The 16724-nt window shown below is 50.5% G+C and overlaps 2 protein-coding genes across 4 annotated transcripts in view; one reads left to right on the top strand and one right to left on the bottom strand.

Annotated features, from left to right (window-relative positions):
- LOC143804261 (protein cornichon homolog 4-like) overlaps positions 1–16724 on the bottom strand; it is a 37251-nt gene that overhangs the window by 226 nt on the left and 20301 nt on the right. The window lies entirely within an intron of this gene.
- The window catches only part of LOC143804259 (nuclear valosin-containing protein-like), a 29307-nt gene continuing 12619 nt past the window's right edge, over positions 37–16724 (top strand). The window contains exons 1-11 of one of the 3 annotated variants that reach the window (XM_077282183.1): positions 37–216; positions 2818–3091; positions 3446–3519; positions 3971–4023; positions 4847–4934; positions 5362–5419; positions 12594–12869; positions 13050–13173; positions 15675–15745; positions 15902–16036; positions 16534–16635. In XM_077282183.1, coding sequence (XP_077138298.1) covers positions 3032–3091; positions 3446–3519; positions 3971–4023; positions 4847–4934; positions 5362–5419; positions 12594–12869; positions 13050–13173; positions 15675–15745; positions 15902–16036; positions 16534–16635 — 1041 coding nt within the window. In that variant the 5' untranslated portion in view covers positions 37–216; positions 2818–3031. Of the gene's footprint in view, positions 217–2752; positions 3092–3445; positions 3520–3970; positions 4024–4846; positions 4935–5361; positions 5420–12593; positions 12870–13049; positions 13174–15674; positions 15746–15901; positions 16037–16533; positions 16636–16724 lie in introns of those variants that run through there. The other 2 variants (XM_077282182.1, XM_077282184.1) reach the window with 2 other exon arrangements.

Here is a 16724-nt window from a genome sequence, read left to right as displayed (position 1 = left end):
AATGGGATTAAAAAACTAAAAATTTAGGGAGGGGAAGAGGATTATATGGATGAGGAAGACACTGAGCTATGGCTGACGGGTAAAAGTCTGTGATGGAAGGGTATAGGGAGATTACAAGACTTGTCCAATTAGGTGGCTGCTTACATTTTTCCAAAAGGCTTCTGACCATGAAAGGAAGGTTTTGATTGGTTGCTGTAAGAAACAAGTTTCTGTTGTGTGAGTACGTCTCCTCATTAGTCTAGAATTATTTTCAGGTGTGTAGGGCTCCTTGTGATGGCACCTAGTGATGGCCCCTGGTGATAGCACCTGGTGACGGCCCTTAGTGATAGCGGCTGGTGACGGCCCCTAGTGATAGCTCCTGGTGACGGCCCCTAATGATAGCGCCTTGTGATGACCCCTAGTGATAGCTCCTGGTGACGGCCCCTAATGATAGCGCCTTGTGATGACCCCTAGTGATAGCTCCTGGTGACGGCCCCTAATGATAGCGCCTGGTGACGGCCCCTAATGATAGCGCCTGGTGACGGCCCCTAATGATAGCGCCTGGTGACGACCCCTAGTGATGGCGCCTGGTGACGGCCCCTAATGATAGCGCCTGGTGACGACCCCTAGTGATGGCGCCTGGTGATGGCCCCTAGCGATAGCTCCTGGTTATGGCCACTAGTGACAGCGTCTGGTGACGGCCCCTAATGATAGCGCCTGGTGACGACCCCTAGTGATGGCGCCTGGTGACGACCCCTAGTGATGGCGCCTGGTGATGGCCCCTAGTGATAGCGCCTGGTGATGGCCCCTAGTGATAGCTCCTGGTGACGGCCCCTAATGATAGCGCCTAGTGATGACCCCTAGTGATGGCGCCTGGTGATGACCGCTAGTGATAGCTCCTGGTGACGGCCCCTAGTGACAGCGCCTGGTGACGGCCCCTAGTGATAGCGCCTGGTGACGACCCCTAGTGATGGCTCCTGGTGATGGCCCCTAGTGATAGCTCCTGGTGATGACCCCTAGTGATAGCTCCTGGTGATGACCCCTAGTGATAGCTCCTGGTGATGGCCCCTAGTGATAGCTCCTGGTGATGGCCCCTAGTGATAGCGCCTGGTGACGACCCCTAGTGATAGCTCCTGGTGATGGCCCCTAGTGATAGCTCCTGGTGATGACCCCTAGTGATAGCTCCTGGTGATGGCCCCTAGTGATAGCTCCTGGTGATGACCCCTAGTGATAGCTCCTGGTGATGGCCCCTAGTGATAGCTCCTGGTGACGGCCCCTAGTGATAGCTCCTGGTTATGGCCACTAGTGATAGTGCCTGGTGACGACTCCTAGTGATAGCGCTTCGTGACGGCCCCTAGTGATAGCTCCTGGTGATGGCCCCTAGTGATAGCTCCTGGTGATGACCCCTAGTGATAGCGCTTCGTGACGGCCCCTAGTGATAGCTCCTGGTGATGGCCCCTAGTGATAGCTCCTGGTGATGACCCCTAGTGATAGCGCTTCGTGATGGCCCCTAGTGATAGCTCCTGGTGATGGCCCCTAGTGATAGCTCCTGGTGATGGCCCCTAGTGATAGCTCCTGGTGATGACCCCTAGTGATAGCTCCTGGTGATGGCCCCTAGTGATAGCTCCTGGTGACGGCCCCTAGTGATAGCTCCTGGTTATGGCCACTAGTGATAGTGCCTGGTGACGACTCCTAGTGATAGCTCCTGGTGATGACCCCTAGTGATAGCGCTTCGTGACGGCCCCCTTCAGAATGATCTGTGCTGCCCCAGAGAGAGAGGCGCTGCAGTGTAAAGTCACTCCTGTGCATATAGCGCCCGTCGCTCTGCTCCATGGACGGCCCAATGTCTGAGACCCCGACATCAGGGTCTCTCCGCCTCATCAGCGCCGCGGAGCGCCTGGAAGAAAAATCTTCTATGGTAGAAAATCTACTAATTATTTCCTACGTAAAATTAACAAGTGATTGGGAATCAATTTACCGAAAAAATATGTCTCATTGGTCAATAACACCCCTGAATAATGCAAGATCCCGGAGCAAATGCAGCTCCCACACCTCTAAATAAATGCGGACCCCCGAGTAGATCCCTACATAAGTTCAGAAACCATAGTAGGTTCCAAAATAACTGCAGACCCTGAGTAGATCCCTAAATTCAGAAACCAGGGTAGATTCCGAAATAAATACAGACCCCCTCTGTAAATCCCTATATAAATGCAGACCCAGGAGTAGATCCCTATATAGGTGCATAAACCAGAGTAGATCCCTAAATACAAAACCAGAGTAAATTCCTAAATAAATGCAGACCCCGAGTAGATCCCTATATAGGCACAGAAACCAGAGTAGATCCCTATATAAATGCAGACCCCGAGTAGATCCCTAAATAAATTCAGAAACCAAAGTGGATCCCTAAATGAATGCAGACCCTCGAGTAGATTGCTAAATAAATGCAGATCTGAAAAAGATCCCTAAAAACTCAGGAATCTCCCACACTTTACTGGTGCTGTAAAACACAAGGTGTGAACAAGCCCTAGGGGAAAAGACGCAGATTCCGTGCAGAAATCCAGAGTCATGGGATTCCCATCCAGACCGCCTGCAGATCACAGAACAGTCTCACCCACTGTTCCCACAGGCAGGAATTACACCGGGAGACAAATCCCAGAACAATCAGTTTAGTGCTGAAAACTACAAATCCCAGAACGCAATTCAGGAAGCGCCCACGTGATCATGACCGCCCTGTATCACGTGACAAACGTCATCATTCCGTCCTGGAGGTGCTAGGACCCCAGGTGTGATGACGTCATTTGCACTGCAGTGATGCTATTTTTCTTTGACTTCCTGCAGGAAGAAGCTGCGTAAAGACTGAGGACAGCTGCTGCTACTAGGAGAAGCGTGAATCTATGTGCGGATCCCGGGACAGGCAATGCTGCGGATACCTATGTGAAAAGGGTCTATCTGACAGGCGGCGGAGGAGGCAGGCATCGCGGCGGACAGCTACGTGTGAGGACCCCTCGGCTCACACGTGAGTTTGGAGCTGTGAACCGGGGTCGGTGCGATCATGAAGATCCGTCACGTGTCCCCGGGAATAGACAGGAGGCTGAAGCACCGGCTGGCGCAGGTAGTGGCCCTGACACTGGTCTATCCGGGGGCCCTTTATTATCGTATTCTTCCTGCTGAACTTTTCCATGTTATCTCACACACAGGGGGAGTCATAGAGTTGTGGCTGGTGATGCATGTGGCACTTGTAGTTCTTCACCGCTTCTCTGCAGCTTATGGCATTCCCTCCCCCGTGCTTTACACTGCAGCTCCTCCAGTTCAGATTTTAGGTCTTTAGAGTCTGGAGCTGGAGCTGGTCCCTCCTCTATACTTTACACTGCAGCTCTGATTCCCTCCCCTTCTACCAGGCTTCTGTATCACAAACCTTGAGTTTTCCCACGCTTGTTGTTTTTTAATATTTTGTTATTTTTCTCAGTATTTGAGCAGTAACAGATGTGGCGGGTACGTGGACCTCACAGCAGTGGCCGCCGACCTCCAGAAAACCTACAGGTAACATACAGGCGCCGATGTGCATTAGTTCTGTGTGTTATTGCACGTTAACCCCATTGAAGTGAATGGATCTGGGCTGCGATATCACCACAACCCATAGTCAGGGAGAGGAGAATCGGAAAGTCGGGATTTCATCCCCCCCCCCGGCCTTTTTGTTTATAGGGGTGAGAGACTCCAGTGACTCCATCTAATCAGCAGCTTTGTCCTCCCCATTGGGAAAACATGAACGCTCGGCACGCCGGCTATAGGCAGGAAAGGCCACAGAACTAGGAGGTGGGGGCCAGAACTCTCTATAAGGGGGTATCCGACATCCTCGGCGCGGGTTATAAGGCGACAGGCCAACGTCCTCCAATATGAGTCATAGGACCCTATAAGGACACTTTCCGCATGTGTCAGGGCCGCAATTCTGCTCCTCTCGGCGTCATATAACGCACCTGTCTTCTATCTCCAGTTCAGAATACGGCAGAAGGAAGAGAAACGCCTTCAGGATCCAAGTAGAGAAAGGTGAGAAGTCCGGGGACATCACTGATCACATGTGTATCGCCGTCAGCAAGCAGAGGTAGAGCTTCTGTAAATGTGCTGTACACGGACTATGGGCCGATAAAGGAAAAGAGCGGTACAGCCGTAAGATGGAGGGAAGGCTGGGCGCGATCCGTAGGGAAGGCTGGGCGCGATCTGTATCTTTGTCTCAGAAGCTATACCTCTGTTTGCTGACAGTGAATGGAAGCCGTCTTCACATCCATAGCTCTTTTCTTCAGAGAGTTTGTTGCACTGATATCCAGTATTTGCATCTTCCGTCATCGGCTGAATCAGCAGAACGAGGGTCCACAGTTCTCAGTGTTTAAGGGGCTAAACTTCTGCATCAGGAGGAGAGCAGATTCCTGCCGGCTCATGTCCGTGATCGCCAGGTATTTGTTTTACGCTTGTTGATGGGACGTGTGCGCGACACCTGGTGGTCATGGCGTCACCGGCCTCGCTCACCTACCGATGCAGAACAGTGAGGAGTCGGATTACTTTTCAGCCGATGCGTTTTAGTATAGACTGACAGAGGGGTCCCACCTCCCCCAGTGTCCGCCACCATTCCCCTTCACACGTCTTTACGCCTTGTCTAATGGCGTTTTAACATGGGTGAAGCACAGACAGTGAGCCCCGTGCTGTGCCCGTGTACGGTGTGGCCCCTCATCACATCATATGGGGTCCTCCTCACACCCGTCACCATCAGTAGTGCTGGAGAGGCAGCGCTGGTCACATGGGCACAGAGAGAATGCACGATGGTCGAGTCATGGACGACACGTTTCGTGACTTAAGGTTTTATGTTCTTTTCTAGTGTTTAAAGTTATTTGTGATGAAAATGAAGATGGCGGAAATCTGGAAGAATCACATTTGGCAAAGCGGGCGAAGAGAGGAGCTGACGGGTAAGCGGGCAACGACTCACCCAGCCGCGTGTTCGGTGGGCAAGTTAGGCTAGTGCCGACATATTGGGGGATTCCCTGTAATCTCCTTCCTATAATGTTGTGAATACTGTAGTTACATTAGTGATCTGCAGCCTGGGACTTTCCAGTTGCCTGTGGCTGTCAGAACATGCTTGGAGTTGTAGTCGTCCATACAAGAGGGGTATGTTGTGCACACGGTGTCATTTTTCAGGCTCCATAACCTGACTGAAAGTGCTAAGGATATAAAGTTTCCTAAGACGCCACTGATAACATCACCAATATTTTCCTGAAGCATCTTCTGCTTGAAAAGTTTGTCAGCTTCAACTGAGTTTAAAATGCGTCGTGTGCACAGAGTCTAATGGATGCAGATGTGAGAAAAAACATATTGTGCTTATCTTCTCTTATGTAGGGATCTGGAATTTCCTTCTGATGACTCCACGGACACCGATGATTACACAGATCAGCCCGTGAGTACCCTGCCCATAAGAGCTGACACTGTACAGGAGAGAGGATCCTGCACATAAGAGCTGACACTCTACAGGAGAGAGGACCCTGCACATAAGAGCTGACACTCTACAGGAGAGAGGACCCTGCACATAAGAGCTGACACTCTACAGGAGAGAGGACCCTGCACATAAGAGCTGACACTCTACAGGAGAGAGGACCCTGCACATAAGAGCTGACACTGTACAGGAGAGAGGACTGTGCACATAAGAGCTGACACTCTACAGGAGGGAGGACCCTGCACATAAGAGCTGACACTCTACAGGAGGGAGAGGACCCTGCACATAAGAGCTGACACTCTACAGGAGAGAGGAACCTGCCCATAAGAGCTTACACTCTACAGGAGAGAGGACCCCGCTGACCATAAGAGCTGACACTACAGAAGAGAGGACCCTGCTCATAAGAGCTGACACTCTACAGGAGAGAGGACGCTGCCCATAAGAGCTGACACTCTACAGGAGAGATGACCCTGCCCATAAGAGCTGACACTCTACAGGAGAGAGAGGACCCTGCACATAAGAGCTGCCACTCTACAGGAGAGAGGACCCTGCCCATAAGAGCTGACACTCTACAGGAGAGAGGACCCTGCACATAAGAGCTGACACTCTACAGGAGGGAGAGGATCCTGCACATAAGAGCTGACACTCTACAGGAGGGAGGACCCTGCCCATAAGAGCTGACACTGTACAGGAGAGAGGATCCTGCACATAAGAGCTGACACTCTACAGGAGAGAGGACCCTGCCCATAAGAGCTGACACTGTACAGGAGAGAGGATCCTGCACATAAGAGCTGACACTCTACAGGAGAGAGGACCCTGCACATAAGAGCTGACACTCTACAGGAGAGAGGACCCTGCACATAAGAGCTGACACTCTACAGGAGAGAGGACCCTGCACATAAGAGCTGACACTGTACAGGAGAGAGGACTGTGCACATAAGAGCTGACACTCTACAGGAGGGAGGACCCTGCACATAAGAGCTGACACTCTACAGGAGGGAGAGGACCCTGCACATAAGAGCTGACACTCTACAGGAGAGAGGAACCTGCCCATAAGAGCTTACACTCTACAGGAGAGAGGACCCCGCTGACCATAAGAGCTGACACTACAGAAGAGAGGACCCTGCTCATAAGAGCTGACACGCTACAGGAGAGAGGACGCTGCCCATAAGAGCTGACACTCTACAGGAGAGATGACCCTGCCCATAAGAGCTGACACTCTACAGGAGAGAGAGGACCCTGCACATAAGAGCTGCCACTCTACAGGAGAGAGGACCCTGCACATAAGAGCTGACACTACAGGAGAGAGGACCCTGCACATAAGAGCTGACACTCTACAGGAGGGAGAGGATCCTGCACATAAGAGCTGACACTCTACAGGAGAGAGGACCCTGCACATAAGAGCTGACACTCTACAGGCGAGAGGACCCTGCACATAAGAGCTTACACTCTACAGGAGAGAGGACCCTGCACATAAGAGCTGACACTCTACAGGAGAGAGGACCCTGCACATAAGAGCTGACACTCTACAGGAGAGAGGACCCTGCACATAAGAGCTGACACTCTACAGGAGAGAGGACCCTGCACATAAGAGCTGACACTGTACAGGAGAGAGGACTGTGCACATAAGAGCTGACACTCTACAGGAGGGAGGACCCTGCACATAAGAGCTGACACTCTACAGGAGGGAGAGGATCCTGCACATAAGAGCTGACACTCTACAGGAGGGAGGACCCTGCACATAAGAGCTGACACTCTACAGGAGGTAGAGGACCCTGCACATAAGAGCTGACACTCTACAGGAGAGAGGAACCTGCCCATAAGAGCTTACACTCTACAGGAGAGAGGACCCCGCTGACCATAAGAGCTGACACTACAGAAGAGAGGACCCTGCTCATAAGAGCTGACACGCTACAGGAGAGAGGACGCTGCCCATAAGAGCTGACACTCTACAGGAGAGAGGACGCTGCCCATAAGAGCTGCCACTCTACAGGAGAGAGAGGACCCTGCACATAAGAGCTGCCACTCTACAGGAGAGAGGACCCTGCCCATAAGAGCTGACACTCTACAGGAGAGAGGACCCTGCACATAAGAGCTGACACTCTACAGGAGGGAGAGGATCCTGCACATAAGAGCTGACACTCTACAGGAGGGAGGACCCTGCACATAAGAGCTGACACTCTACAGGAGGGAGAGGACCCTGCACATAAGAGCTGACACTCTACAGGAGAGAGGAACCTGCCCATAAGAGCTTACACTCTACAGGAGAGAGGACCCCGCTGACCATAAGAGCTGACACTACAGAAGAGAGGACCCTGCTCATAAGAGCTGACACGCTACAGGAGAGAGGACGCTGCCCATAAGAGCTGACACTCTACAGGAGAGATGACCCTGCCCATAAGAGCTGACACTCTACAGGAGAGAGAGGACCCTGCACATAAGAGCTGCCACTCTACAGGAGAGAGGACCCTGCACATAAGAGCTGACACTACAGGAGAGAGGACCCTGCACATAAGAGCTGACACTCTACAGGAGAGAGGACCCTGCACATAAGAGCTGACACTGTACAGGAGAGAGGACTGTGCACATAAGAGCTGACACTCTACAGGAGGGAGGACCCTGCACATAAGAGCTGACACTCTACAGGAGAGAGGAACCTGCCCATAAGAGCTTACACTCTACAGGAGAGAGGACCCCGCTGACCATAAGAGCTGACACTACAGAAGAGAGGACCCTGCTCATAAGAGCTGACACTCTACAGGAGAGAGGACGCTGCCCATAAGAGCTGACACTCTACAGGAGAGATGACCCTGCCCATAAGAGCTGACACTCTACAGGAGAGAGAGGACCCTGCACATAAGAGCTGCCACTCTACAGGAGAGAGGACCCTGCACATAAGAGCTGCCACTCTACAGGAGAGAGGACCCTGCACATAAGAGCTGACACTCTACAGGAGGGAGAGGATCCTGCACATAAGAGCTGACACTCTACAGGAGAGAGGACCCTGCACATAAGAGCTGACACTCTACAGGAGAGAGGACCCTGCACATAAGAGCTGACACTCTACAGGAGAGAGGACCCTGCACATAAGAGCTGATACTCTACAGGAGAGAGGACCCTGCCCATAAGAGCTGACACTCTACAGGAGAGAGGACCCTGCACATAAGAGCTGACACTCTACAGGAGGGAGAGGATCCTGCACATAAGAGCTGACACTCTACAGGAGGGAGGACCCTGCCCATAAGAGCTGACACTGTACAGGAGAGAGGATCCTGCACATAAGAGCTGACACTCTACAGGAGAGAGGACCCTGCCCATAAGAGCTGACACTGTACAGGAGAGAGGATCCTGCACATAAGAGCTGACACTCTACAGCAGAGAGGACCCTGCACATAAGAGCTGACACTCTACAGGAGAGAGGACCCTGCACATAAGAGCTGACACTCTACAGGAGAGAGGACCCTGCACATAAGAGCTGACACTGTACAGGAGAGAGGACTGTGCACATAAGAGCTGACACTCTACAGGAGGGAGGACCCTGCACATAAGAGCTGACACTCTACAGGAGGGAGAGGACCCTGCACATAAGAGCTGACACTCTACAGGAGAGAGGAACCTGCCCATAAGAGCTTACACTCTACAGGAGAGAGGACCCCGCTGACCATAAGAGCTGACACTACAGAAGAGAGGACCCTGCTCATAAGAGCTGACACGCTACAGGAGAGAGGACGCTGCCCATAAGAGCTGACACTCTACAGGAGAGATGACCCTGCCCATAAGAGCTGACACTCTACAGGAGAGAGAGGACCCTGCACATAAGAGCTGCCACTCTACAGGAGAGAGGACCCTGCACATAAGAGCTGACACTACAGGAGAGAGGACCCTGCACATAAGAGCTGACACTCTACAGGAGGGAGAGGATCCTGCACATAAGAGCTGACACTCTACAGGAGAGAGGACCCTGCACATAAGAGCTGACACTCTACAGGCGAGAGGACCCTGCACATAAGAGCTTACACTCTACAGGCGAGAGGACCCTGCACATAAGAGCTGACACTCTACAGGAGAGAGGACCCTGCACATAAGAGCTGACACTCTACAGGAGAGAGGACCCTGCACATAAGAGCTGACACTCTACAGGAGAGAGGACCCTGCACATAAGAGCTGACACTCTACAGGAGAGAGGACCCTGCACATAAGAGCTGACACTGTACAGGAGAGAGGACTGTGCACATAAGAGCTGACACTCTACAGGAGGGAGGACCCTGCACATAAGAGCTGACACTCTACAGGAGGGAGAGGATCCTGCACATAAGAGCTGACACTCTACAGGAGGGAGGACCCTGCACATAAGAGCTGACACTCTACAGGAGGTAGAGGACCCTGCACATAAGAGCTGACACTCTACAGGAGAGAGGAACCTGCCCATAAGAGCTTACACTCTACAGGAGAGAGGACCCCGCTGACCATAAGAGCTGACACTACAGAAGAGAGGACCCTGCTCATAAGAGCTGACACGCTACAGGAGAGAGGACGCTGCCCATAAGAGCTGACACTCTACAGGAGAGAGGACGCTGCCCATAAGAGCTGCCACTCTACAGGAGAGAGAGGACCCTGCACATAAGAGCTGCCACTCTACAGGAGAGAGGACCCTGCACATAAGAGCTGACACTCTACAGGAGAGAGGACCCTGCACATAAGAGCTGACACTCTACAGGAGAGAGGACCCTGCACATAAGAGCTGACACTCTACAGGAGGGAGAGGATCCTGCACATAAGAGCTGACACTCTACAGGAGGGAGGACCCTGCACATAAGAGCTGACACTCTACAGGAGGGAGAGGACCCTGCACATAAGAGCTGACACTCTACAGGAGAGAGGAACCTGCCCATAAGAGCTTACACTCTACAGGAGAGAGGACCCCGCTGACCATAAGAGCTGACACTACAGAAGAGAGGACCCTGCTCATAAGAGCTGACACGCTACAGGAGAGAGGACGCTGCCCATAAGAGCTGACACTCTACAGGAGAGATGACCCTGCCCATAAGAGCTGACACTCTACAGGAGAGAGAGGACCCTGCACATAAGAGCTGCCACTCTACAGGAGAGAGGACCCTGCACATAAGAGCTGACACTACAGGAGAGAGGACCCTGCACATAAGAGCTGACACTCTACAGGAGAGAGGACCCTGCACATAAGAGCTGACACTGTACAGGAGAGAGGACTGTGCACATAAGAGCTGACACTCTACAGGAGGGAGGACCCTGCACATAAGAGCTGACACTCTACAGGAGGGAGGACCCTGCACATAAGAGCTGACACTCTACAGGAGGGAGAGGATCCTGCACATAAGAGCTGACACTCTACAGGAGGGAGGACCCTGCACATAAGAGCTGACACTCTACAGGAGGGAGAGGACCCTGCACATAAGAGCTGACACTCTACAGGAGAGAGGAACCTGCCCATAAGAGCTTACACTCTACAGGAGAGAGGACCCCGCTGACCATAAGAGCTGACACTACAGAAGAGAGGACCCTGCTCATAAGAGCTGACACTCTACAGGAGAGAGGACGCTGCCCATAAGAGCTGACACTCTACAGGAGAGAGAACCCTGCACATAAGAGCTGACACTCTACAGGAGGGAGAGGATCCTGCACATAAGAGCTGACACTCTACAGGAGAGAGAACCCTGCACATAAGAGCTGACACTCTACAGGAGGGAGGACCCTGCACATAAGAGCTGACACTCTACAGGAGGGAGAGGACCCTGCACATAAGAGCTGACACTCTACAGGAGAGAGGAACCTGCCCATAAGAGCTTACACTCTACAGGAGAGAGGACCCCGCTGACCATAAGAGCTGACACTACAGAAGAGAGGACCCTGCTCATAAGAGCTGACACGCTACAGGAGAGAGGACGCTGCCCATAAGAGCTGACACTCTACAGGAGAGATGACCCTGCCCATAAGAGCTGACACTCTACAGGAGAGAGAGGACCCTGCACATAAGAGCTGCCACTCTACAGGAGAGAGGACCCTGCACATAAGAGCTGACACTACAGGAGAGAGGACCCTGCACATAAGAGCTGACACTCTACAGGAGAGAGAGGACCCTGCACATAAGAGCTGACACTCTACAGGAGAGAGGACCCTGCACATAAGAGCTGACACTCTACAGAAGAGAGGACAATGCACATAAGAGCTGACACTCTACAGGAGGGAGGACCCTGCACATAAGAGCTGACACTCTACAGAAGAGAGGACCCTGCACAGAAGAGCTGACACTCTACAGGAGAGAGGACCCTGCACAGAAGAGCTGACACTCTACAGGAGAGAGGACCCTGCACATAAGAGCTGACACTCTACAGGAGAGAGGACCCTGCACATAAGAGCTGACACTCTACAGGAGAGAGGATCCTGCACATAAGAGCTGACACTCTACAGGAGAGAGGACCCTGCACATAAGAGCTGACACTCTACAGGAGAGAGGACCCTGCACATAAGAGCTGACACTCTACAGGAGAGAGAGGACCCTGCACATAAGAGCTGACACTCTACAGGAGAGAGGACCCTGCACATAAGAGCTGACACTCTACAGGAGAGAGGATCCTGCACATAAGAGCTGACACTCTACAGGAGAGAGGACCCTGCACATAAGAGCTGACACTCTACAGGAGAGAGAGGACCCTGCACATAAGAGCTGACACTCTACAGGAGAGAGGATCCTGCACATAAGAGCTGACACTCTACAGGAGAGAGGACCCTGCACATAAGCGCTGACACTCTACAGGAGAGAGGACCCTGCACATAAGCGCTGACACTCTACAGGAGAGAGGACCCTGCACATAAGAGCTGACACTCTACAGGAGAGAGGACCCTGCACATAAGAGCTGACACTCTACAGGAGAGAGGACCCTGCACATAAGAGCTGACACTCTACAGGAGGGAGGACCCTGCACATAAGAGCTGACACTCTACAGGAGAGGGGTCCTCCTTCTCTCTGGGGAAACTGAATTGGGGTCTTGTGGTGTTTGCTGCCCCTCACTGTTGTCCCGGGGGTCTCAGATCCCGAGTATTCGCTCTCCCCTGTGTTTTGCTCCGTGTTGCACTTATTACTTTGGTCTTTCTTTGTTTCTAGTCCACAAATCACATGAACAGTTCGCTGCTGTCATTGTACCGGAGAGGGAACCCTGACTGCACCCTGGACTCCCCCTCCAAAAATGAGACGCCGGACACCAGCACCCCGGCTCCACACAAACCCCCCAGAGCCGAGGGATCGGGAGACGCCTTGGAACCGAGGCCCCCCAGGGCCGGATGGTTCATTGACAAAACGCCGAGCAAACCTCCAGAGAGGAACGTCTTCATAGACCTGTGCGAGGATGGAGACGGGGGGCAGCGAGCGGAGGACAACGAGGTACCGGACCCTGTTATATCGCCCACACGAGTGAAGGGGGAAATGGCTTCAACTCTGCACGCAGTGTCCAAACTAATGCAACACTCAGCTTAGTCATCTTATACAACACTTGTGTTTTACTATTTTGTTTTTTTGTTTATTTTTTGAAATGTAAAAAAATGTTTTCTCCGTCTGTGACAGAGATCAGCCGATGTGTCTCTACTAGAGTCAGAGAAGAAACCGAGGAAAACGAAGAAATCCCGAAGAGGAAAGATGACGGATGATGTGGATGAAGAAATAAAATCCACTCTGATGAAGAAGAAAGGTGAGAAGAGATCGCAGCAGAATAGTGAGTGCAGCTCTGGAGTATAATACAGGAGGTAACTCAGGATCAGTAATGTAATGTATGTACACAGTGACTGCACCAGCAGAATAGTGAGCGCAGCTCTGGGGTATAATACAGGATGTAACTCAGGATCAGTAATGTAATGTATGTACACAGTGACTGCACCAGCAGAATAGTGAGCGCAGCTCTGGGGTATAATACAGGAGGTAACTCAGGATCAGTAATGTAATGTATGTACACAGTGACTGCACCAGCAGAATAGTGAGTGCAGCTCTGGGGTATAATACAGGATGTGACTCAGGATCAGTAATGTAATGTATGTACACAGTGACTGCACCAGCTGAATAGTGAGCGCAGCTCTGGGGTATAATACAGGATGTAACTCAGGATCAGTAATGTAATGTATGTACACAGTGACTGCACCAGCAGAATAGTGAGCGCAGCTCTGGGGTATAATACAGGGTGTAACTCAGGATCAGTAATGTATGTACACAGTGACTGCACCAGCAGAATAGTGAGTGCAGCTCTGGGGTATAATACAGGATGTAACTCAGGATCAGTAATGTAATGTATGTGCACAGTGACTGTACCAGCAGAATAGTGAGTGCAGCTCTGGGGTATAATACAGGATGTAACTCTGGATCAGTAATGTATGTACACAGTGACTGCCCCAGCAGAATAGTGAGTGCAGCTCTGGTGTATAATGTAGGATGTATGTAGAAAAATGTATTTCTATTTGTAATATGATGCAGATGGTTTTAATTTTTTTAAAGAAAAAAGTGCACTATGAATGTATGTATATACTGTACAGTCATGGCCAAAAGTATTGACACCCCTGCAATTCTGTCAGATAATACTCAGTTTCTTCCTGAAAATGATTGCAATCACATATTCTTTGGTATTATTATCTTCATTTAATTTGTCTTACATGAAAAAACACAAAAAGAATTGTTCTAAAGCCAAATTGGATATAATTCCACACCAAACATAAAAAAGGGGGTGGACAAAAGTATTGGCACTGTTCAAAAAATCCTGTGATGCTTCTCTAATTAGTGTAATTAACAGCACCTGTAACTTACCTGTGGCACCTAACAGCTGTTGGCAATAACTAAATCACACTTGCAGCCAGTTGACATGGATTACAGTTGACCCAACCTCTGTCCTGTGTCCTTGTGTACCACATTGAGCATGGAGAAAAGAAAGAAGACCAAAGAACTGTCTGAGGACTTGAGAAACCAAATTGTGAGGAAGCATGAGCAATCTCAAGGCTACAAGTCCATCTCCAAAGACCTGAATGTTCCTGTGTCTACCGTGCGCAGTGTCATCAAGAAGTTTAAAGCCCGTGGCACTGTGGCTAACCTCCCTAGATGTGGACAGAAAAGAAAAATGTGACAAGAGATTTCAACGCAAGATTGTGCGGATGTCGGATAAAGAACCTCGACTAACATCCAAACAAGTTCTAGCTGCCCTGCAGTCCGAGGGTACAACAGTGCCAACCCGTACTATCCGTCGGCATCTGAATGAAAAGGGACTGTATGGTAGGAGACCCAGGAAGACTTCACTTCTTACCCCGAGACATAAAAAAGCCAGGCTGGAGTTTGCCAAAACTTACCTGAAAAAGCCTAAAACATTTTGGAAGAATGTTCTCAGGTCAGATGAGACAAAAGTAGAGCTTTTTGGGCAAAGGCATCAACATAGAGTTTACAGGAGAAAAAAAGAGGCATTCAAAGAAAAGAACACGGTCCCTACAGTCAAACATGGCGGAGGTTCCCTGATGTTTTGGGGTTGCTTTGCTGCCTCTGGCACTGGACTGCTTGACCTTGTGCATGGCATTATGAAGTCTGAAGACTACCAACACATTTTGCAGCATAATGTAGGGCCCAGTGTGAGAAAGCTGGGTCTCCCTCAGAGGTCATGGGTCTTCCAGCAGGACAATGACCCAAAACACACTTCAAAAAGCACTAGAAAATGGTTTGAGAGAAAGCACTGGAGACTTCTAAGGTGGCCAGCAATGAGTCCAGACCTGAATCCCATAGAACACCTGTGGAGAGATCTAAACATGGCAGTTTGGAGAAGGCACCCTTCAAATATCAGGGACCTGGAGCAGTTTGCCAAAGAAGAATGGTCTAAAATTCCAGCAGAGCATTGTAAGAAACTCATTGATGGTTACCGGAAGCGGTTGGTCGCAGTTATTTTGGCTAAAGGTTGTGCAACCAAGTATTAGGCTGAGGGTGCCAATACCTTTGTCTGGCCCATTTTTGGAGTTTTGTGTGAAATGATCAATGTTTTGTTTTTGCTTCATTTTCTTTTGTGTTTGTTCATTTAAGACAAATTAAATGAAGATAATAATACCAAAGAATTTGTGTTTGCAATCATTTTCAGGAAGAAACTGAGCATTATCTGACAGAATTGCAGGGGTGTCAATACTTTTGGCCATTACTGTAGCTGCTGTTACATCTCATGTGATTTTTCTTCTAAAGCAGAAACCATTGAGTTGCAGAAATCATTTGTTCGCTTTGAAGATGTTGGGGGAAATGATGACACCCTGACGGTACGTTTGGTCCCAATTTCATTGCTCTGTATTGGAAGTGATGGAAATGGCTGATGGTATCTAGTCATGTATTTATATTGGATTTTTATAAGCGATATGCTAAACACACCTCGGCTGCTGCAGAACATCTTATCACTGGTTTCTCTCTCTTTACAGGAAGTCTGCAAGCTGCTGATTCATATGCGTCACCCTGAAGTCTATCAGCACCTGGGGGTGGTGCCGCCCCGTGGTTTTCTGTTACACGGTCCGCCGGGATGCGGGAAGACATTACTGGCGCAGGCGATTGCTGGGGTAAGAGGCTTTTTAGTTTTTGGGGGGTTTTTTTCTGATAAAGTAGAGAATGTACCTTTTAATCTCCTAAATGCCTTTTTAGTAAGACAATACCAATGCCTTATGATTTGCTGTGTCATCCTGAAGTCATGAGACTCTCCCCTCAATAATGAGATGACTCTGCCGACTCTGTCCCAGTCTACACAGTAAAGCTGGTAGTGAGTAATGTGCTGTAATGGCCAGCATGAGTCCGGCATATCCTATGTATGATGACCCGTTAGATGATATACGGGGGCGAACAGAAGGAGGGCTCATGTGCAAGGACAGTATATGGGCCCTTAGATACGCACTAGACTTTATGTGCTTTCTGCAGGATCTGCATTGCAAGTAGTAGTGGCCCCCCACCATCTTGGGGCCCCTGTGCCGCTGCTCTGGTTGCACCAATGGTGTTTCCCCCCAGATGATCTATATAATATCTAATCGGCCATATAACAGTCAATGCTTCGTATCTTCTCCAGGAGCTGGATTTACCGATGCTGAAGGTCGCAGCCACAGAGATGGTGTCAGGGGTCTCGGGAGAGTCAGAGCAGAAGTTGAGGAGCCTTTTTGAACAAGCTTTGGTGCGTTTATTGCTCTGTTCTGCTGCGGGATGGAGCATTCTGAGCTTTCTTTGCCATCGGTTCTTCTGTCCTAGAATAGTATTCTGCAG

The sequence above is a fragment of the Ranitomeya variabilis genome, chromosome 2, assembly GCF_051348905.1.
Source record: "Ranitomeya variabilis isolate aRanVar5 chromosome 2, aRanVar5.hap1, whole genome shotgun sequence".
Taxonomy (NCBI): domain Eukaryota; kingdom Metazoa; phylum Chordata; class Amphibia; order Anura; family Dendrobatidae; genus Ranitomeya; species Ranitomeya variabilis.
The sequence above is the reverse complement of the archived record's forward strand: the minus strand, read 5'-3'. Positions and strand labels throughout refer to the sequence as shown.